This window comes from Simochromis diagramma, unplaced genomic scaffold (assembly GCF_900408965.1).
Source record: "Simochromis diagramma unplaced genomic scaffold, fSimDia1.1 OVJJ01000501.1, whole genome shotgun sequence".
NCBI classification, from domain to species: domain Eukaryota; kingdom Metazoa; phylum Chordata; class Actinopteri; order Cichliformes; family Cichlidae; genus Simochromis; species Simochromis diagramma.
This window is the reverse complement of record NW_024387320.1, coordinates 2681548-2705050: the sequence shown is the minus strand read 5'-3', so window position 1 is coordinate 2705050 and position 23503 is coordinate 2681548. Positions and strand designations below refer to the sequence as shown.

The 23503-nt window shown below is 40.9% G+C and overlaps 1 protein-coding gene across 2 annotated transcripts in view; it reads left to right on the top strand.

Annotated features, from left to right (window-relative positions):
* The window catches only part of col4a1 (collagen, type IV, alpha 1), a 46684-nt gene extending 27064 nt beyond the window's left edge, over positions 1-19620 (top strand). For both annotated transcript variants that reach the window (XM_040005270.1, XM_040005271.1), the window contains exons 19-52: positions 1889-1931; positions 2049-2084; positions 2201-2347; positions 2464-2547; positions 2683-2766; positions 4614-4684; positions 4827-5018; positions 5971-6139; positions 6217-6309; positions 6485-6589; positions 6717-6814; positions 6954-7104; positions 7215-7328; positions 7559-7726; positions 8288-8377; positions 8789-8941; positions 9060-9158; positions 9259-9348; positions 9581-9720; positions 11270-11396; positions 11508-11588; positions 11996-12094; positions 13579-13629; positions 13714-13899; positions 14200-14333; positions 14443-14515; positions 14616-14687; positions 14788-14916; positions 15025-15123; positions 15214-15426; positions 15527-15704; positions 15794-15908; positions 17195-17367; positions 17700-19620. In XM_040005270.1, coding sequence (XP_039861204.1) covers positions 1889-1931; positions 2049-2084; positions 2201-2347; positions 2464-2547; positions 2683-2766; positions 4614-4684; positions 4827-5018; positions 5971-6139; positions 6217-6309; positions 6485-6589; positions 6717-6814; positions 6954-7104; positions 7215-7328; positions 7559-7726; positions 8288-8377; positions 8789-8941; positions 9060-9158; positions 9259-9348; positions 9581-9720; positions 11270-11396; positions 11508-11588; positions 11996-12094; positions 13579-13629; positions 13714-13899; positions 14200-14333; positions 14443-14515; positions 14616-14687; positions 14788-14916; positions 15025-15123; positions 15214-15426; positions 15527-15704; positions 15794-15908; positions 17195-17367; positions 17700-17781 — 3939 coding nt within the window. In that variant the 3' untranslated portion in view covers positions 17782-19620. The remainder of the gene's footprint in view (positions 1-1888; positions 1932-2048; positions 2085-2200; positions 2348-2463; positions 2548-2682; positions 2767-4613; positions 4685-4826; positions 5019-5970; positions 6140-6216; positions 6310-6484; positions 6590-6716; positions 6815-6953; positions 7105-7214; positions 7329-7558; positions 7727-8287; positions 8378-8788; positions 8942-9059; positions 9159-9258; positions 9349-9580; positions 9721-11269; positions 11397-11507; positions 11589-11995; positions 12095-13578; positions 13630-13713; positions 13900-14199; positions 14334-14442; positions 14516-14615; positions 14688-14787; positions 14917-15024; positions 15124-15213; positions 15427-15526; positions 15705-15793; positions 15909-17194; positions 17368-17699) is intronic.
* Positions 19621-23503: the final 3883 nt, after the last annotated feature.

Sequence of the window (23503 nt, the reverse complement as noted above, 5' to 3'; positions counted from 1 at the left end):
GTGGTTGTGGTTGAGGAAGTAGAGCAGGTCATCTACAAATCGGAAGGTTGGTAGTTTGATCCCTGGCTGCTCCAGTCTCCATGTTAATGTATCCTTGGGCAGGACACATCAGAGTGTGAATGGTAGATAGAAAGTACTTAGATGCAGAAAAATGTGCTTAGGTGAGAAATGAGACATGTTGTGTAGAAAAGTGCTATCGAAGAATGTCCAATTCACCGGTTTTAAGGGCCACTGGAAAACCCACGCTTCAAGCTGCTTTTAAGGCTACATATAGTCTGTTGCAAAAGTTTTCACTGGCCCATCCAAATCATTGAGAACAAGTATTCCACTCACTTCCATGGCCACAGACATATAAAATCAAGCACCTAGGCATCCAGACTGCTTCTACAATAATTTGCCAGAGAATCGGTCATGCTCAGGAGCTCAGTGAATTCCAGCACGACACCGTGATAGGACGCCATCTATGCAACAAATCCAGTCATGACATTTTCCTCACTAATACGTATTAAACAGTCAACTGTTATTGGTATTATAACAAAGAGGAAACACCTGGGAATGACAGCAACTCAACGTAACAAGTTATTTGGAGTAATGAATCACACTTCTACAGATAGCAATCCCATGGACTGCAGTGTGCCGGGTGTAAAGTTTGCTGGAGGGGGGATTATGGTGTGGGGTTGTTTTTCAGGAGTGGGGCTTGGCCTCTTCGTTCCAGTGAAAGGAATTCTTAATGCTTCAGCACACCAAGACATTTTGGATAATTTCACACTCCCAGCTTTGTGGGAACAGTTTGGGGATGGCTTGTTCTTGTTCCAACATGACTGTGCACCAGTGCACAAAGCAAGGCCCATTTAGACATAGATGAGTGAATCTGGTGTGGGAGAACTTGACTGGCCTGCACAGAGTCCTGACCTCAACCCAAAAGAACACCTTTGGAATGAATTAGAGCAGCGACAGTGAGCCAGGCCTTCTTGTTCAACATCACTGTCTGAGCTCACAAATGCACTTTTGGAAGAATAGTCAAAAACTCCCATAAACACTCTTAAACCTTTTTGGAAAGTCTTCCCAGAAGCTGCAAAAGGTGGACTGATATCACATTAAAGTCCATGGATTAAAAATGGGATGTCACTTAAGTTCAAGTGAGTGAAGGCAGTGAATATGATAAATTGCAGTTGTACCTTATAGCTCGTACCCTTCAGAACAACACTGTTCATGTTATGTCTCACATCAACTAGTGTTAATTTTATGTGCAATATCTTGTCTGTTTGGCAGCAAAGCTCGGCTCTTCTAGAAATAATCTGCCATCCTTGTGTAGTCTCTGGAGGTAGATTCATAGCATTGACCAAGATCTAGCTGTTTGCATTGGAAAATTAGTGATTTTAAGAGTGAAGAAGAGCTTTTGTAATAGTACTTTGATCACCATATAAGGAGGTACAATTTAGAGAGGCGATGACGGATCTTTTGCAGGTGTGGTTAGATGTGCATGGTGATTTTTGTCTTATGATGACTTCCACAAACTATTATTTGGATTTATGTGGAATGATTATACAGCGTATACCTTTAAAGATTTTAGAAGATAAGATCTGTGTGGATAAGTTTGAATCAATTTTGATTTTTCTCTAATCCACACAGAGTCAGAAGTACATATTGAGGGTCAAACATATACAAACAGTCAAAACCTTTAATAAGCAGTGTTGATGCTTCTCCAGTGTCTTAACTTGACAAGGCCTATTAACTTCCCACGTAGATCATGACTGGCTACAACGGTTAGTTTGTCTTTGAAGCATAAAAAGGATTAGCATAGATGTGGGTTCACCTACATAGATTTAAGTGACATGAAAGTTAAATATTAAAATCCTGACATTATGCAATTTTATTAATTATGCAGGGTGTTGGTCCTCGTGGCGCTCCTGGTTCCCCAGGTTCAAAAGGTAAAAGCATGATATAATACGTTATCAAATCCACTAAAGCACACTCATGAACTCCATTGTGAATCTGTGATCACTCCGGTGTTTTCCCTTTCCTCATGCTTTCTTCTTAATCTATAGGTTTTCCTGGTCCTCGGGGAGAGCCGGGTCCAATAGGTATAAATAAACTCATAATCTTTTTTAAACAGCAAAACATGAAGCCTTTCACATCTCAGTTATCAACACGCTAATCTGAATAAGACACCTGATGACTTTCCTGTTCTGTATTTCAGGCAGACACATTGAAGGGCCTCGTGGAGAGAAGGGAGACAAAGGAGAGGTGGGTGAAAAGGGAGACAGAGGTGTGGAAGGAGAGCCTCTTGTCGGACCTCCAGGACAACCGGGGAACCCTGGTCCTCCTGGACCACCCGGACCACCAAGTATGTCTGATCTTTGAATGATGCAATCATTTTATTATATGAGAATAAGGGAAACTTCAATACAATCTGTATCTGCCAGTTTTTTTTAAACAATCTAATGTGCGTGTGTTTACAAGTTAACCCTGGTGAATGTAACATTCAGAAGGGGAATCGTGGCCTACCTGGACCTCCAGGGTTACAAGGGGAAGTGGGACAGAAAGGTAAGGACAGCAGCTGCTACTGGTGACATATCTATTTAGATTAAATATAAATGTGTCTGTTTCCAAGGGACTGGTGAAAAACGCTTTACTGTAAACCATAATTTTTTAAATTGCTGTTTCTGCAAACTGTTTCAGGTGACAAAGGGGATACCTGTGTTCAGTGTGAAGGCACTATCACACCTGGATTACGTGGTCCTCCAGGTCCTAAAGGAGACACAGGTGAGTTAAATGTGGTCACATTCAAATTTGAAGTATATTTAAAAAAAAAAAAAAAAAGGTCATGTCCAGTCACCAAAATCTGTGGCTCCGGACTACCATAAGGAGTCTTTGTCAGAGTCTGCAGAGTTTGCAGACTCGTTTGGAAATGTAAAAAGCCAGAAGCAGCAGGAGTAAAACACTACAAAGAAAAAACAGAAATAAAGAGTAAGGGGAAGACAGACACATTATATACACACAGAAGGGTAATCAAGAATTGGAGCTAGGTGAGGAAAACAAGACATAGCTGAACTAAATCAGAAGAAGTGTCAGGAAGCGCTGTGTGGCAGGCAGGAGTTGGACCCAAAATGCAGGCACTCAGGCACGAGGTTTAAACACAAAGAACTCAGCTTTATTTGCTGGCAGGGAAAAAGCATACAAAAGCAAACTAAACTCACAGGGAGACACAAGGCGATCCACACAGCATGAGGGACGACACGACACTGACTCAGAGAAACACAGGGTTTAAATACACTGGGAAGTAACGAGGGGAATGAGACACAGAAGGAGGGCACAGCTGGGAGAAATCAGAACTGACGAGACAAGGAAGCAAAGCAGGACACATTCACATAAGACACAGACCTTCAAAGTAAAACAGGAAGTATAACACAGAGACGCGAACTTGACACGGTGGAGACAGCAACTAAGAAACAGACATAACCCAAAAAGCAGAGGACTCTAAGAACCAAAATACACAGAGGGAAATACTAAGCATGGAACACAAGAAACTAGACTCGAGGGAATAACAAAAGACCAACCATGAGAACATAATTCACAATACAGAGTGACAGAAAACACAAGAAACTCAAAACGTGCAAAGACACAGACCAAGAAACACAGACTTACAAAGAACAGAGGGGGCACAGAGAAACAGTAAAGTAAGTAAAACAACAAAACAAAAAACAAAAAGCAGATAAAAAAAACAACAACAAACAAAGACTCAAGAAATTCAGGTGAAACTAATAAGCACAGGAAAGACAAAAGCTGCAGGCAAATAGTCTAAAAAAAGATCTCTTTTGTCTTTTCCTTTTCCTTGGACTTGAGGTTAAGGAGAAACGTGAAGGAGAATGAATAAAGAGTTGGGAAAAGCAAATTCAACAGCACCAACACACATGCTCATTTTCCTTAGATGCTTTGTTAGAGGTGTTGTTACAGTATTTTTTCATGCAGGTCAAATAAATGGGAATCACCAATATTGAGGTTGAAATATTAAAATGAAATATATGTACTATGAGCTGAAATGTTTGCCCACTCTGATGATCACATTAGATCTGACCAAGACATGAGCACTCTGACGAAAGCAAGAGTATCACTGTCAAAGCCTGTAATTAAGAAAATGCTTTCATAAATGTAAACAAAGAGTGTTTACAACGACAGTATGGAGAAAGAGACAAATGGCTCATGAAGCACAGTGGAGGCAATGTTAGGACTGCCAGCTGAACCGGGTCACTAACGTTTACTGATGATGTGACTGCTGATAGAAGTAGCTGGATGCCTTCTGAAGGCTATATCCTCTGCTTAGATACAAATGCTAATGTTAGTGATAAAATGCTAAATGCTGCAAACAGTACAAAGCAACCAGTAACTGAAATCAGCAGCAGTAAAGCTTTATGCAGCTGCAGTATTGTCAAGAAACATCTGGCCCTAACTATATTTTTGAACATTTATTTTGTTTTCTCATTTATTTCGTTTTTTTCCTCAACTTTTCACAGTTGACAGTCATTGGTTTCACCATTCCTTTTTTCTGTGTTTTACCCATTCAAATGAGTATTTAATAAATTAAAGATGCACAATGTCCATTTTCACTTCAGGACCTCCTGGTGTAGTAGGCGGTAAAGGACAAAAGGGTATTCCTGGACAACCTGGACAACCTGGACAACCTGTGAGCAGAATATTATTTGAGACACCAATGACAGAATCAGCTCAGGCTGATTTTTCTTTCACAGTTTCACTGAGAAAAAAATAGATCATGAACAGCAGTGTACTTTTTTTTTCTTTTTTTTCTTTTTTTTACCTGTCTGCAGGGTGCTCAAGGAAATCCTGGATTAAGAGGGGCTCCTGGTGCTGTTGGTGAACCAGGGGACATTTTTGTTGCTCCTGGTCTGAAGGGGGACAAGGGTCTGCCTGGTCATAATGGATTACCTGGACGGCCGGGGCTGGATGGAATACCAGGAAGAGATGGTCCCACAGGATTTCCTGGCCTGAAAGGAGAACCTGTAAGTGACATCAGTGTAAAATTGCTGTGAAACCTTTTACTATGGTCTCTGGCGTTATTCACTATAACTATGTGACGACAGGGCTTGGAATAGAAACCTAATTCTGAAAAAGCTAAGATGCTATTTAAAATATAAGGAAAAATAGAATGCAATGCAAATCTCATAAAGGGGATACAATTTTAAGAAAAATTTGACCTCATTTTTAGTTTGATGGAAGCAACACGTCTCAAAGATAGTGGGGCAGGTTCACGTTTACCTCTGTGTAGCATCATCTGTGAGGAGACCAGCTGATGCACTTTTGGGACTTTTGTTCCATTATTGTCTCATATGGGATTGCAGCTGCTCAAGAGTTCTGGCTCATTTTTGTTGTACTTTTCGTGACATTGTACTCCAGATGTTTTAAACTGATGAAAGGTCTGGACTGCAGGGAGATGAGTTCAGCACCTGGACTCTTCTACTAAGAAGCCATGATGCCGTAATAGATGTGGTTTAGCATTTTCTTGCTGAAATATGCAAGAGCTTGTGTTGCTCTACAACCTTTTAGCACTGATGGTGCCCTTTCCAGATGTTTAGTTTCCCAATTTTATAGGCACCAATGCAACTCAAAACTGATCAAGATAAAGTCTCGATCAGATAACACACCAGAGGACGCAATGTCCATGACTCTCTGTCTCTAACGTGCCCTTTTTCTACCCGGTCATGTTACTGACCGGTTGTCATTCAAATTGATTAGTTGCAAAATCATGGTACATCTTTTTTGTACCACTTGCTTTTCCTGCCTTTTTTACCCCCTTCCTAATTTTTTGAGATGCTTCGCTGCTGTCAAATTCAAAATGTGAGAGCAGGTCACTCTGTGATTGCTGCATTCTCAGTGAAGTGTTTATTCGTTTTAACTTGTTGTCGGCTTTTCTAAAAGAAAAGTGACATACATTTTCACCAATCTTCTCCTCAGGCCAGAGAGGGCATCAAGGGTGAACGTGGACCAGATGGTGATCCCGGTCCTATTGGCCCTCTAGGAGAGAGGGGTCCGCCTGGTCTGCCAGGCTTTGGCCGACCAGGACAGACTGGAGATAAGGGCAGTCAGGGGAATCCAGGAGTTCCTGGACAACCTGGACGACCTGGTAAGCATGAACTCTGAAACCCAGGTTTGTGATACTGCACTTGCACACTGATTGATAACATACCTTGTGTCCACCAGGTACGAAAGGTGAGCCAGGGAAAGGTGTGAGCACTCCTGGTCCTCAGGGCATACCCGGACCACGAGGAGAACCAGGCAGAGAGGGACCTATAGGTGAGCAACATAGTCAACATGATTTCATTTAACTCCAATTAAAAACATGTTTTCTGTATTTGTTTTTAATTTTGTGTTAATTAATACCATGGAAGGGCAATATATGATCCAAAAAATTCATGTATATGTAAAAATAGTTTGTTTCGTTCACTATACAATTTGTTGTTGGCTGCAGGTGACAAAGGCCTTCCAGGAGACGAAGGGTTGCCCGGTTTTCCAGGAGAAAAGGGTGAACAAGGACCTCCTGGGATTGGATTTCCAGGCCCAACTGGCCCTAAAGGTGAGTTATTTCATAATATTGACTACAACCCTCCTTTCTAAGTATCATGGAGCAAAATGTATACAGGGTTTGTACATGAGGTAAGCGATACAGAACTTAGAGAAATATTTTTTTTTCATGTTTGTAGGAAGCAGCGGAATTCCAGGAGCCCCCGGATTACCAGGAGAACCAGGAAGATCAGGAAAGGATGGCACAACAGGATCTCCTGGTCCACGTGGACCAAAGGTTTGTATTTGTCACTATTTATAAATCTAATTATACTTGTAGAAAGCAAAAGCAAAGTATCACTAGATATAGAGCGACTAACTTTAGAGATTTAACTCCCAGGTGAATCAGTGTCAGTGCTTATTTGCATAACTTACAGGGTGAACCTGGACGGGGACTTCCAGGTCCCAAAGGTTCACAAGGCCACCAAGGAATTCCTGGCTTCCAGGGAGAGAAGGGCAGCATTGGATTCCCTGGTGTTCCTGGACGAGAAGGACATACAGGCCCACCTGGACCTCAGGGTCTCAAAGGTATGGCAGGATTATTACAAATTTGCTCTGAAGCTATTTGTGCAATTAATTGATGCTGAAAAGTTCCATCTTCAGTACCAAGACCATTATTTTTTTCTTTTTAAAAATAGGTGATGTGGGACCTCCTGGACTTCCAGGACTGGTTGGCAAATCCGGTCCTCCAGGAAAAGGATTGCCTGGACCTCCTGGACTACAGGGACCTCCTGGAGAGCCTGGTCCTCATGGTGAGCTACAACTCAGCAGAAAAAAATATTATTTTTCTTGCAAGATAATCTGTACCATCTCACAAAGAAATCAAGATAATAAAACAATCATGGCTGTATATGCAGATTCAAGTCCTGTGCATGCTACTTTGACACCATAATAGAAAGCTGAAACTCAGAACAGAAGCAAAGCAAATTAATGTGATTAGTGCTGTAGAAATCAAATGTGTTTATGTGTGTGTCCTGTCCAGGTGGGGAAGGTGTAAAGGGGGAGAAGGGCTACCCAGGTCCTCCTGGTCTAGACATGCCAGGGCCTCAGGGAGAGAAAGGAAACCTTGGGTTTCCAGGGGTACCAGGTACTAAAGGACTGCCAGGGCCTGCAGGTTTACCAGGCAGGGATGGACTCATTGGAAACCAAGGTAAGACAAACAATCCTTTTGGACATTTGTGTGGCGGGATTTGTATGACAGTATTTTTTTTTTTGCTCATTATACTTTTTATTTAAAGGGTCAGTTTGTGAAAAAGTAAAAAATATATTTTTTAATGAACATAATTTACAGTTTACCATCTTTACTGCTCCCACAATGAACTAGATACACTGAGGTTGTTTCAAGGTGTAACCGCTCACGTGTCAAGCTGTTGTCAGTAACTTTCAACACCTTCTGTGCATGTTTCAAATTAAAAATCTTCAAAGTAAGGATATAAGGATAACAATGTTTTTAGTATGAATTATATCCACAGAAATGTTGAGCTTTACTGCCAGTTTCCCCACTAACTAAAGAAAATAACCACAGAGCTTGGAATTAATAAACTAATGAGAAACTAATGAGAAAAGGGTTTCTGATGGAAAAGTTGAAGTTATATCCAATGCATCGCATCACATTGCATTTATGTCATTTTAAAATTTGATTACGATGTAGTGTGTTTTCCTGACGTGACACAAGCTTATTTAAAGCATTTTCACCCATTTAATCTTTTAGGTGTTAAAGGTGAAATGGGATTAATGGGAACACCTGGAACACCGGGATATCCTGGGCCTCCCGGTACACCTGGATCTCCTGGTCTGAGAGGTGAGGAATGCCATATATAAAAACTCATGTTTTTTCTATTCCATGTCTCACAATTTAGGCCAGGGGTAGGGAACTTCAGGCCTCGAGAGCCAGTGTCCTGCCAGTTTTAGATGTGTCCTTGATCCAGCACAGCTGATTTAAATGGCTAAATTACCTCCTCAACATATCTTGAAGTTCTCCAGAAGCTGGTAATGAACTAATCATTTGATTCAGGTGTGATGACCCAGGGTGAGATCTAAAACCTGCAGGACACCGGCTCTCGAGGACTAACGTTCCCTACCCCTGATTTAGGCTATTTGTGGTTTATTCATCAGTAGCAGTTCAATTAAATTGAGTGTTTTGTATATATAGTGCCAAACCACAACAACAGTCACCACAATAAAAACGTCTTTTTCCTTCCATTCCTCTCAGGTGATCCTGGTCTTACTGGACCAAGAGGTGATATTGGAGAGCCTGGACTAAAAGGTGACAGAGGAGAGCCGGGTGTTCAGGGACCTCCTGGGAACATGAGTGATGTTGACATGGAGCACATGAAGGGAGTGAAGGGAGACAAAGGAGACATAGGTATAAAACAACATATGCGTCTTTTTAGAATTTGTTCACATTTATTTATTTACAAACAAACCCATTTTTGAATCTGTATATTTGCCTATAGTTTAAGGAATACTTTTTTTACTTTTAGGTAGCCCAGGGACCAGTGGACAGAGGGGCATACCTGGATTGCCAGGAGATCCTGGAATGCCAGGGAAAGATGGAGAGCCTGGATTACCTGGAAAACCTGGTGAGTTATCTGACCAGAACTTCAATTTGTGCTATTGCATTATTTTTATATGTGCAAATTTTTAAGCAAGTGTAATTGTAATGTTATTGATATTTTTCAGGTGACAAAGGAGACTCTGGCGAACCTGGAGAGCCTGGTGGTATGGGACCACCTGGACCGAAGGGTGGCTCAGGGGAGATGGGAGTACCAGGTAGAGGCACACAGATAATACACAAATTGTGAGAATGAATGTATGGGTACAAGCCTGTAATAAATGTGTTACAGTCAGTACAATTTAAGTTCTATAAAAACACAAGTGCGAGCACCTGTATAAAGACCGTTTCAGGCAGGGGAAAATCTTAGCTTACATTTCACTGTGACGAGCAACAGCTATGCACATTAAATTAATTGATTGTTAATGGACACATTGTCTGCTTTTGCAGGTCCAAGTGGTCCAAAGGGTGTCAAAGGAGATTTAGGTACACCTGGACATCCTGGATTCAGAGGCACGGATGGAGCAAAGGGAGACACAGGATTACCTGGTGAGCCGGGTATTGGCGTCCCAGGATTTCCAGGTCTAAAGGTATTCCACTATTAAAAAACCTTTGATTGTTACAACACTGATTCTACAGATACAGGCAGAAATTTGAGTCAGCATCAACCCCACAGTACAATACATATTAATAATTATTATATAAGTAGAGAAGACCTATGATGGGCTTTGATAGCAAGTGTCATTCAATAATAAAAATCATTTCCAGTTTAGCAAATACCACTGTGATTTATAGTGAGGGGTTCTAATCCTATAATATTCTTATAATTTCAGTACTACAACATTATTCCACCTTGGCTGATTGAATTTAAAATGTGCTGACTTACAAAAATATGAACAGATCCTAATTTTTTATGGTAGTTTCATTTTAACTGAGAGAAGCAGAATATCAACAGCTTCTTCTTTAGCCACTCCTTTGTTTCCTTGCTGGCATCTTCAGTGTTCTGGCTGAGGGAAGGAGGTTCTTGGCCAAGGTTTTTATGATACACGGCCCTGCCCAAGGCATAATGTTTCTAACTCCATGCTTGACTGTGGGGATGGTGTTCTTTGGTTCATGTTCAGATTTCTCTTCCTCCAAACACAGTGGGGCAAGCTTACATCTAACCACAGCACTTTCCCCTAGGCCCTCTCTGAGTCACTAAGATGTTCAACGGCAAACTTGAGACGGGTCTTGTACATGTGCCTTTTTATGTGCAAGATTTAACCCATTACGGCATGGTATACCAATGATTTTCTTGGGAACTGTGGTCCCAACTGCCTTAAGATCATTAACAAACTCTTCCCATAACGTTTGGGCTGATCCACAGCCTTTCTCTTGATCATCTTCATGACATAAGACAAGATCTTGCATGGAGCTGTTGGTCATTTCCTATTTTTTCCATTTCAGAATAGTCACATCAGTAGTTATCACCTTCTCACCAGTCAGGTTTACAAATCTTGTTCTTGGTATCCTTTGCCAGGGACAAGTCCAAAGCTCACCTCTCTGGTCTTGCACATGGTGGTGGAGAGGCTGGAACGGGACAAACTGATTCTGTGGTTGTGGTTTATACACATAACGATCTGAGAGCAGGAGTACCTGTAAATGATTGACTGATTGATTGTAATTTGTGTGACACATGGGTACAGCCAATCTGTGGGAGCCAGAATTACGGGTGGTTTTTAATGTATCGGATACTGTATTCAATGACATACAAATCAATTGAAAACTTTTATGTGTTTTTCAGGATTTTTGATTGATATTCTGTCTCTCTCCATAAAAGCTGTTAGAGAAATGAAACACTGTTTATTTCTTTGGAAGTGAACAAACTTAAAATTTAAGGAAATCAAATAGTTAAATACAAACTGTATTTGTCAAAAGTGTGAAGATGAAATGATCAACACACTCTGCTTCTCATGTCCAGTGCAGGTCTGATGTTATTAACAGGTCATCATTACAAGGCTGTTAACTGACACTCAGCAGAGGTGGAAAGGCAAACATCGCAGTAGCTGCTGTTAAATTTTCAAAAATATTCAGAGTAGTTCCTTAATATTAATGAGCCCTTCCATTTCTTTAATTATAATTCCTGCTTTATTTGTACAGGGTCAGACTGGCGGGCCAGGATCCCCAGGACAAGCTGGAGATAAGGGTCAGAAAGGCCAAGAGGGCATGCCTGGCAAGCCAGGACTGCCAGGACCCAAAGGAGAACAAGGCAGTCCTGGGTATCAAGGTCGGATTTCAGTCTGGGTTGTCAATTTAGTTTTACTTACCTGGTCAAATCAAGGTACAGTAGTCATACATGTTGTGTTTTAAGGTGTATTGTGATCTGTGTGTTGTACAGGTCAGTCAGGTAGACCAGGGGACAAGGGTACCCCTGGACTTCCTGGGTTTGTAGGAGAGCCTGGTCAAGATGGCCGGCCTGGTAAGTAAGAGGCTTGTTTATCAGGCAACTGTATCCACATATTTACATTACACTAATTTATTGATGGTTTGAGGCAATCTTGTGGGACACATTTGAGGTAAAAAAAAAAAAAAAAAAAAGAGTAATCACTGAGTTGTGATTTTTGGATCAGTAAGGTGAGTGTGCCACTTCTCAAAACTCTCAAAGGGTGGTAACCTTGCTTGACCGTTTTTCACATCAATTATGTTAAGAAACCACTTTGGCTAAATTCTGAGTTTAAATATAAGCTTTTATGTTTTTTCTGTAATGAGCACTGACAGCTAAATGATGTACGTGTCCCAGGCAAATGAGTGTTTTGGGAAATCAGCAGGTGAAAATTGTGACTCTTCCAGTTTGACACTGTAGTATGTATACTTGTTGTTTTCCAGGCGAAGTTGGCCGGCAGGGGTCTTCTGGTCAAAAGGGAGATAAAGGAGATTCCGGACGTGATGGAATCCCAGGGTCCACAGGAGAGAGAGGACAGCCAGGTTAGTCTGTAAGAAGTTAAAAGAAGACTGCCAACCATCCAGTGAGAGAGTTTTTTACTCCACTGAAAAGAGCCTTCAATCATTTTTTTCAACATCAAAAGCAAAAAAACCCCCAAAAAACAAAAAAACTCAAAAAACAAACAAACAAACAAAAATCATAGGTGTTGTAAAAATAGACGTATCCTTTGGACTACATATATTGAAGGATCAGTATTACCCATATGGAAAAGAAATAGTAAAAACATATATGATTTACTCATGAAAGTGGCCACTTTCTCATTACTTTCATATATTTTTTTAGTAAGTATACAAAACATACAAGTTTCATTATATAATTTTTCAAGGGATCTTATATGTGTTTTCACTCTTGTATGCTTTTCATACAAGTTTCATACAAGACAGATAAAAACTTTATAAGATTTATATATATCTTTTCCATATGGGTAGCACTGGGGCCATGGCTGTGTTAGGAATCAAACTTGCCTTATTTGGATGAAAAGTTCCTTAGACAACGTTAGCAATACACATAGGCTAATTCATGGTAAAGGAATCTCACTGAAAAAAATCTGAGGCAGAAATGTGATGGATGGTCTGTGCCACACAACAAGTCATAAAATTAGATAATCCAATAAAAATGCTCCAAAAGGCACCAACAGCACACACTCAGTGAAGAAGTCCAGTTTGCAGACATAATCAACCCCAGCTCCCTGTCAGGTCACCTATCAGTCTCAAAATTCACTCTCCTCAGATTTTATCTGAAACTATAAAAAAAAACCTTTTTTTTGTACAAATGTTTTTAATGCTTTGTTTAAATTTTGAGATTTTTTTTACATGCCGGGCTTTTTTGGCTCTTACATGAAACCTTCATTTTTCAGTCCTTTAGGTTGCATCTTAATCATTTTCTTTGAACTTGTGTGAAGCTAAGCTTTAACCTCTGAACATGAAATTGTGTAGCCATCGTACTATATGTCAATCATAAAAAACTAACACATCAGGAAGTCTGTAAGTTGTTGCTGCATTAAATCATTTATATACAAAGAATGAGAATATATATATATATATATATATATATATACACACACACACACACACACACACACACACACACACATATATATATATATATATATATATATATGTGTGTGTGTGTGTGTATATATATATATATATATATATACACACACACACACACACACACACACACATATATATATATATATATATATATGTGTGTGTGTGTGTGTGTGTGTGTGTGTATATATATATATATATATATATATGTGTGTGTGTGTGTGTGTATATATATATATATACACACACACACACATATATATATATATGTATGTATGTATATATGGATGCGGTGGGCAGTGAACTGTGGTGAGATTATTTCTGTTTAGAAGTAAATTTTGCTAAAACAAATGTTGTTTGCAGCAGTAACTTTAATGTATTAAAATATATCCTGTATCTACCCTTTTCTGCAGGTATGGCTGGAATAGGTTTTCCTGGGGCGCCTGGCGAGCTTGGCAGCAAAGGTGGGGGCCTCTACAACACTGATGTTTATATTGATTCAATTCATTGGACAGCAAAGTTTCATATGTTTTTTTCCCTCACTGCAGGAGACAAAGGCAGTCCTGGCTTTCCTGGCAACCCAGGTATTCCAGGTGTCCCTGGTGTGAAAGGTGATAAGGGATTTTCCGGCCCACAGGGACCTCAAGGACAGCCAGGAGAACAGGGTCCCTCGGGTTTCTCTCTAGAAGGACCTAAAGGAGATAGGGGAGAAACAGGACAACCTGGAGAAGCAGGTACTGTGAGAAAGTAAAGATGCAGATAATTTTTTACTTCATGGTGATGGTAAAAAGGACTACTTATACTTTATACTCTGTTTAAGTAGTCGAAGCACTTTCAGCTACAAATCTCATTCACCTAGTCGTACACACATTTTCTATACCTAAGCACTTTTATATAATGCTCACACACTTCCACTCTGATGTATGCATCAGGGGAAGTCAGGGCATAAAAAGTGCATAAACATGGTTATTTATTCCAGATACAGTAGTTGATAGATTAAAAAAAACCCATCTTTCTTTGTCTTTATCAAACAGGAATCACAGGACAACCAGGACCTCCTGGCTTTCCAGGCAGAGATGGACAGAAGGGAGAGAAAGGAGATCAAGGTCTCCAGGGTTTCCAGGGAGAGTCGGGAATAAAGGGGGATTCTGGATTACCTGGACTGTCGGTATGTCATAAGGCTGTTTTCAATTTGAGCTTTCCTCTTGCTGTAAACATTAGATAGTGTTCCTTCAGAGGAGAGAGAGCCATTACAATATTTATGTTTTTGATTACAGGGAGCACCTGGGCTTCCAGGTCTTGATGGACCGAAGGGAGAGATAGGATTACAGGGTGTAACTGGCTTCCCAGGTGAGTGTATTCAGAGTGATATATTTGTGTGTCATCTGCATCTGTTCAAGCAATTATGGAAAGAAATAATTATGGTAAAACAAACTTTTACCAACCCTAGGACAAAAGGGTGTTGCTGGAGACTTTGGATATAGAGGAGAAGCTGGAGACAGAGGATTCCCAGGCGAAAAAGGTAACACAAGAATGAAACAAACTTAGCTGTGGTAATATTGACGTTATTAAATGTTAATGTATTAAATGTCTTTAAATTAAATATTTATGTCTTATTTTAGGTAACGAAGGCCCTCCTGGTCCTCCCGGCCCTCAAATGTTCATAAAAGGAGACATTGGCTTCCCAGGAATTCAAGGTTTACCGGGACCTCAGGGGCCATCTGGGCTTCCAGGGCAGAAAGGAGATAGAGGTGATGGTTATACCCCATTTAGACCGCTGTCACACAACAGCTCACTCCTGCTCGCCTTTCACCCACACCCTTTTTAATAACGCTACCATTTTCATTCATTTTTCTCAGGTGTGACAGGTTTTCCAGGGTCAAAAGGCGAAGAAGGTCTCCCTGGATATAATGGTCAGAACGGGGTCAAAGGAGAGCCTGGCTTTCCAGGGCCACAAGGTGAGACACTCCACGTGATTAATGCACGGTGTTTGTGCTCTTTGCTGTGCTGGCATTTTTTTGGTTCTACTGATTTCTTCATATCTTTAGGACCTAGAGGACACCCTGGCCCGCCTGGACCTAATGGTGTTCCAGGCCCAGCCGGTCCACCCGGCCCCTCGTCCATGGATCACGGTTTCCTTGTAACACGTCACAGCCAATCGGTGGACATCCCACTGTGTCCCGAGGGAACCTCTCTCATATATGATGGCTACTCCTTGCTCTACGTCCAGGGCAATGAGCGCTCTCATGGGCAAGACTTAGGTGAGACAATATGAATAGAAGGAAGGCCTCAATATAAAGCAGGGACATAACAGAAAAGATCTGTGGGTTCATTTGATATTCTTTTGGCTTTGCATTTTAGGTACGGCAGGCAGCTGTCTAAAAAAGTTCAGCCCCATGCCCTTCCTCTTCTGTAATATCAACAATGTGTGTAACTTTGCCTCCCGTAATGATTACTCCTACTGGCTCACCTCACCTGAGCCCATGCCCATGAGCATGGCACCTATCACTGGTGAAAGCATTAAACCCTTCATCAGTAGGTAAGTCACAATTTCTTTACACTCTGCTGTTTCACATCTGTTTGATGCTTGATTTGACTTGTGCTGTTCTCATATGAATTTGTGCACAGGTGCGCTGTATGTGAAGCTCCAGCCATGGTGATAGCAGTTCACAGTCAGACCATTATGATCCCACCGTGCCCTCGAGGCTGGGACTCTCTGTGGATCGGCTACTCCTTTGTTATGGTAAGACAGCTCTGGTCTCTCAAATATATTTGTCCACCATGGATGAATAAGTCATGGCTATATAATAACGACTCACCATGAGCATTTCAGAAATGTAATTATGAGTAGTGCAAGGTTGTAATTGCTGCACTGTGACAAAGAGGGCTGATATGTGCACAAGTGTTGAATCAGTTAGTGGCTGTGAAGCAGATCACAGTCACCCAAGGGAAGCACTTCTGTTTTCTGTGCTGTCTATATTTGCTGACTACAGAGAATGAGATCAAGCTGCGTTCCCTGGGTGTTGGCTCAGTACACTCCATTAAAAACTGCAGTATTATTCATTGCAGTCAGTACTCCTTCAATCAAAAGTGAATTGTTTTTCCATTTGTAGTAATTTATATTTGGCAGGGTGAATCAGGTGGAGATGAGTGTCAGGGGGTGATTTGTGACAGAAGGATAGCAGCAAGAGTGAAAGGGAATGTTTGCAGATGGTGGCACTGACAAAGAGGGGGGGTTGCTAGCTTAGGATGCTAAGATGTTAATTGGGAGTGACCAGGACGATTAGAAATTCTGTTATCAGAGTTTGAGAAGAAGGCGACTCTCATCCAAGAGGCTTCTTCAGTCCTAAAACCTCTCGTCAAGCTCCTAAGACTACAGTACCATGACCTGGATGACTGAGAACCCACTCAGACATATATCAGGGCGACAGTTCAGGGTGAGCAGCTTGGGGACAAAGAGAGGTAAGGCTGAGGCTTGTGCAGAGGAGGAATAGGGCAGTTGTTGGACAAAGAATGTTAAAGATGGAGCTACCAGACAGGAAAAGAGGAAACCGCAGAGAAAATTCATGAATGTAGTGAATGAGGACATGCAGAGAGGAAAGAGTGAGATGGAGGCAGATTGTTCACTGTGCTGACCCTTAAATGGAGCGACCAAAAGAAGAAGAAATAATTTATATTTAGTGATATGCCTGTGTTCTGCACATACATGTAATGCTAAACCCCTGAAAGTTAACAGAATTACTTAAGTGAGAAATAGTGTGAACTTAAAAGAGCTGAGGCAAAGGCGGCTTGCAAAGCAGCTTTCAAACCCAACAGCATCTGTGGAAAGATGCTTAAGTAGCGTGCTCTATATGAGGTATGACAAACACATGTTATCAGCTGATGTGGGATGGCAGTGAGATCAGCTGATACTAGACTTTGCTTGTTTTTGTAAATAAGAAACACCAATAAAACTCTGTTAGTTATTGTCTTATAGATGTAAAAGGCCCCTCATTAATTTGCATTGCATGGTTTTTTGCGTTTGTGTAGCACACCAGTGCTGGTGCTGAGGGTTCGGGCCAGGCTTTGGCTTCTCCCGGTTCCTGTCTGGAGGAATTCCGCAGCGCTCCATTCATCGAGTGTCACGGTCGAGGAACCTGCAACTATTACGCCAACTCCTACAGCTTCTGGCTCGCTACCATTGAAGACAGTGAAATGTTTACGTAAGGCAGAACTCTGACACGCAGACATTGACTTTCTTGACTTTTTAAAAAAATTCAAATTACTCAACAACTTTGAAAAATGCTTTTTTTTGCTGACCTTTAAATTCATGACCTTGCTCCAGTTTATTGTAAAACATGCAACAATATTTTTGGATCTGCTTATCACTGCAACAAACTTCTGACAACACTAAAGCTAAAGCTTTTAGTAATTTTGTGTGTTGGTACAGGGCAGTGAGACAAGCTCATCTACCTGCTGTTGTTAAGTTATCATCACATTTCCCTCAAGTTTACATCATGGGTATATAATATTTTTTCACTCTCCCTTTTTTCAGGAAACCCGTCCCAGCAACGCTAAAAGCCGGCAGCCTCCGAACACACATAAGCCGCTGTCAGGTTTGCATGAAGAGGACATAAGCAGCAATACCAAAGGCCTCCGTTTTACCGCGAAGAGCAATAAAGCGTGCGCTGACGTCATCGACTTAGCTTTATTTCCCGTTTTCTAAAGGATGGTGCTATTGCCCTGCCTGGCATGTAGGATAGGATCATGGCCAGAGACTGAAACCAAACCACAGAGACCAAGTGGCCGTTTGCTCCATGCAGAAACACACAATCACAACATGTTAAGTGTGACACCCAGTTTACCACTGCACTGACATGCCCCCTGAACTGGTAAACTGGTGTTAATTTTGAAAGGGCTGTGTGTGTCAGTCAGGTGCTATTGAATCTTATGTGCCTTTTTCTTTTCATTGTTTTTATTTCCATTCCCTACCAGTGTTTCAAAGATATAGCAACACAATATGATATACGTTCACACCTTAGTTAAACCCTACTAATGTAAAAGCTAGGACTTACCACTGGTTACAGATGCTTGCCATTTATACCGCCATAAAGTTGCAGACACAGATGTACAGTATGCTACTCACTCTGTTGTAAATACAACACATTCCTTCTTAACATAGTTCAACATACTCGCCTCAGGTTATTGATGAGTTACTTTGTGTGTTATTAATCCCATTTTTATTTATAAGATTTCTGAGAATATGTTCGACGCGAGTGTATCTGAGATGCCATATATCCGAAAAGAATGTGTTAATGCGTGAAAACCATCGCCTTATTAACATACAAAACAGCACTGAAATAGCATTACCAGGCATGTGACTGTGTGTGTGTGTGTGTGTGTGTGTGTGTGTGTGAGAGAGAAAAAACAAGATTTGAGTGGCTTGGAAATGGCATGCGTGTTGCAATGTCTACATATATATTGTTGCACAACCCTGTTGTTAACATGACAAATGCACACAAAGAAATAGCCAAGAAAAAATCATCCTTCTTGTGTTTTTTCTCTGTACAAACCTTGTTTATAACAGTTGTTTCCAAGATTTTACCCCCTTAAGTGAAACATATCCTCATCATCTGTGATCCTAAGGAGATGCACGTGTATAGATACATAACTTGTATTTGCAGTTTTGGATGTGTACTTGACTGTTTCCCTTTGTGAACTGCTTTTTTGTTATTCCTGTTTATTTAGTGCAAAGTGTAATCCTCTCTAAAGGTCATGATGTTGGTTCTCTCCGAGTACTCTGGCTTCCTCCCACACTCCAAAGACGTGCACGGGGTTCGGTTAATTGGTGATTCTAAAGTGGCCATAGGCGTGAATGTGAGTGCAAACGGTTATCTGTTTCTCTGTGACAGACTGGCAACCTGTCCAGGGTGTACCCCGCCTCACTGGGATAGACTCCAGCCCAGATGTGACCCTGAATTGGACAAACTGAAGGACCACGGATGGATTGATGGGTCACAATGTGATGGTTACGCAATCAGGTCGAGGACATATAGTGCCTATGCAGGTTAAAATCCTTTAAAAGGTCTTAGCATAGAGTTGTGTAGATTTGTTTCTTTATGTACAGCATCTGGAGAAAACTTCATGCATACTTTAATCTTAGAAAGCCTGTTGGACCTCAAATGTTCTCCGGAGCTCCGAAATAGCTTCAACAGCTCTGAAAGGGACATTTCTGTGTCCCTTTAAGAGCTTTTGAAATATGCAAAGTTAAGGCAATGACTGTACACTGACTGCAACCTGTTTTTGTTTAATATATGCCCTACTTGGGATAAAATGCTCAGACATTTGTAGAGTATTAGAATTATTTTCCAGCGTTAAACAAGCCTTTCCTAACAGTGATTACCAGAACAGAAAATACTTTTTAATATTTCACATCCAAAACTGTGTAATTCCTGAAATAAAATGATTTGTAGGAATTGTTTAAAAATTATTATTTTGTGTTTCCCGTTTCCAAGACAACATTTTTAACGCAGTACTCCAGAAACGTCACTAGAGGACAGCATCAGCATACACAGAGCAAGTTGCTGCTTTCTTATATGAAAGCTCCCAGTATGTGTGACTCCAAAGCTCATTTTGTTTTTACTAGTCACTAGGCAACAGCATGCAGCAAAAGCTTACTCCAGATATATTATGACCAATAAATTAAATGCAACGTTTGCAGCAACCCTTCTACAGTGTGCTGCAGCCACTACCTCAGCACTTCTGCAGGGACTGTGGCCAACAAACCCATTCACCCCACGAAAACACAAACGGATCAATACATTCTGCAGAGAACCAGATAACCCCCCCTTTCAACTCACGTCTCGTCTTTCATTTATTACCGGAATCCTATCCCTTCTTTCCTTTCTTGTCACCAGACAGACAAACACAGCCCTTGACCCCTGGCTGTCTTCATAAACATGTCAAACGGGGCCTTGACCTCTGACCGATGACAGCAAGGTCATTCAGGTGGAAGTCAGGCTGGATGGTCACAACACACTGAAAGGTCTAATGGTCAAATGGCACACGCAACATGGAGCAACGGGCCGAGGAAAATAATTATTTGTTACAAAGATAAGAACACGTGCGCACTTTAGCCTCATTGAGGAGAAGTCACTGGGCTTTAATATAACCCACTAAGAATTTTTGCCACTGGTTTTTCAAGTAAAACTAACACTTTATTTTACACATTCACAGGAAAGAACAGAATAATTTTGTTTTGGAATTGAGAAAAAACTGTTGTTTAATAACCTTTAATTAATGCAGTATGCAAAGTAAATAGTGAAAATTGGTTCTTCTGCATTTAAGTTAACATATCATTATTGCCTGAATTGATCTATCATTTTTGTTGAAGTTTATTCTTAATTTTTGGAGACTGAATCAACTGGTTGTTGGCGATATTCATTTATTCATTTATTATTCATTCATGACTGAATGTCACATACAAATAGAAAGATACACAAAGTCAATGCCATGTGGTTGGGGAAGGTAATCAGCCTTGCTAAGGGGCTTTAAAGTTCAAAATTAACCCCACTAGGTTTCTTAATACTGCTTGTTGTTTGCTAACACTGCTTGAGACTCAACTTAAGAGTTACAATCTCCTGCAGAGAGCTGGGCTTTGTGCCAGCTTAAACTCCACCATGTGTATGATGTTTTTTTCATAGAGACAGTGTCCTGCTAATATATGGTTCCAATGAACAAGGTGCATTTTAAATAATGTGTTTTGTTAGCACCGAAATGTTAGTTTGTGAGGAATGCAAGTTTTCTTGTACTTAAATGTGCCGTGTTTGGGAACCTGTCCTGATTCATCACCGTGACCTTTCTCCGCAGTGGATCAGTGGCAGAGTTCAGCAACTTTACAAGCCTTTTGACCAAAGCTTAGCCAAATACAGATTAGGCTCAAAAGCCATGCAGGTGTCTCAAACATGCTACTCGTGCAGCTGCAACACACTGTAAACCAAGAATGAGATTGTCTAAAAAAACACAAACATCTTGTTAACACTGCTTGCCTTTTCTGCAAAAAACTAGAATGTATTTCCGTTTTCATTTCGGGAACAAAGAGTCCCAGAAAATGATTTTAAATATAGGTCTCTATAACGCTGCAGGCTACAGTTTGATAAGTTGGGATGATTGCACCGTCCCCCTGCTGAAAACAATTAAAAAAAAAAAAGCTCAGTAAAACTCATAATAATGTTGGTGCAACGTTTGTTTTTTTTAACTTACCATATATTTAACAGTAAATTAAGGACTATTTATCATGTTTCTCATGACAATTGTCTCTTTAGTTGCTGCAATCACTGAAGCTTTTCATTTAAAATGGAGCTCTAGACTAGGACAAGTGCCAGTGATTGCTCTGTTTTTAAAAAAAATTGTTCTAATCATTTATTTTTTACTATTGGCTGCTGATGCTATTGATGGCTTCACACCGGCTGGACTCTTACACAAATCACACAAAATAAGTTCAGGACTTCACATTTGAACAGCTTAATTGTGTTTTTGTTAAAAGCTCCGCCACAAACTTGTTTTCATTGCTCTGCCTGATTAGACCTCCAGTCAGGTGGAAGTTGAGTGGAGCTATGCTGGGAACTGTTTGACAACCACCTTAATTAGAATGACATTGTAAAAGTGGTGCCACAAAAAGTCAACACCCAGTCCTGAGGGTGTGATCTGACTATTTATTTCATTATTTACGTTACTTTTGTGTTATGGCATAAAGCAGCTTGGACAAGAACTAGAACTGGCCATAGCACGGCTCTTAGGTTATTACCAGCTTCTTATCAAGCTGTCACTGTCCTCCTCCACTGCAGCCATCCTTTTGTTCTGCTGTGAAAGACATTAAGGTATCTCTTGAGTGAGGGCTAAAATATATATACTCTTTTAAATGGCCGTACTTTGGAAAGCCTTGCAAGTTTGAGTGTCAGACTGTGTGGAGAGAAGAATAACAGCAGAAAAGTGTCACTGCTCTTTTATGCGGTCGTTTATCTGACCCTGCTCCTCACTGAGATTAATAGGGAGTGAATTGAGGACACTTTTAAAACAAGCGAAGAATGGACATCAGGAGATTCAAAGAACAGAGATTCAGAATTTGATTTAATGTGCATATAAACCACTAAACCGTGCATGCTGTATACTTAATGCTCACCGGCCACTTTATTAGGTCCACCAGTTCAGTTGCTTGCCAGTGCAAATATTTAACCAGCCAATCACATGGCAGCAACTCAGTGCAATTTATTCATGTAGACACCTGCTGAATTTCAAACTGAGCATCAGAATGGGGAAGAAAGCTGATTTTAGTGAGTTTGAACATGGTTGCTGGTGGCAGATGGGCTTGTCTGACTATTTCAGAAATTGCTGATCTATTGCAATTTTCCCACAAAACCATCTCTATGGTTTATGGAGAAAGCAAATATCTACTGCGTGGCAGTTCTCTGAGAGCCAGAGGCTGAAGGAGAATGGCCAGACTGGTTTAAGCTGATAAGGTAACAGTAACTAAATAACCACAAAAACAAAGTGTGCTGAAGAGCATTTCTGAACATGCAACACATTAAACCATGAAACAGCAGGAGAAGACCCCACCAGGTACCACTAGTGTCAGCTAAGAACAGGAAACTGAAGCCACAGTTCACACAGGATCAACAAGATTGCACAACAGAAAACTGGATGAGTGCTGTTGACTGGACGAATTTTCATTTCTGCAGTAACTTTTGGTTTGGATTGCATTTACATAGCGCTTTTCAAGAACCTCAAAGCGCTTTACAATTCTACTATTCATTCACACACTGGTTGAGGCAGCTACAGTTGTAGCCACAGCTGCCCCAGGGCAGACTGACAGAAGCAAGGCTGCCATATTGCGCCATCAGCCCCTCTGGCCATCACCAGTAGGCGGTAGGTGAAGTGACTTGCCCAAGGACACAACAACCAAGACAGACAGAGCAGGAGATCGAACCGGTAACCTTCCGGTTACAAGATGAGCTTCCCAACCCCCTGAACCAACAGCATTGTTCAAATGCTGTTGACAATCAAAGTAATTTGGTTTATTTATGAAAGACAACTAAAGGAAAGCAAAGGCATTATCTTTTTATTTGTGGCCAAAGCTTAAACCCAACAAGAATCCTTTGATGTGCAGTTTATCATATTGCTTTATCACTTTTTAAATTTACAGTCTGCATCTTTTTGCAGCTCCAGTCATCTAGCAGTGGCTTTGTAATGCTGGGCAACTCCCTCATTCCCATTGACAGCTGGTTTATGGGGAAGAGGATCAGGTGTTAAGAGGCCTGATCCTCCTTGACAGTGCGTGGTGCAATCTTTGGTCAGCATGGA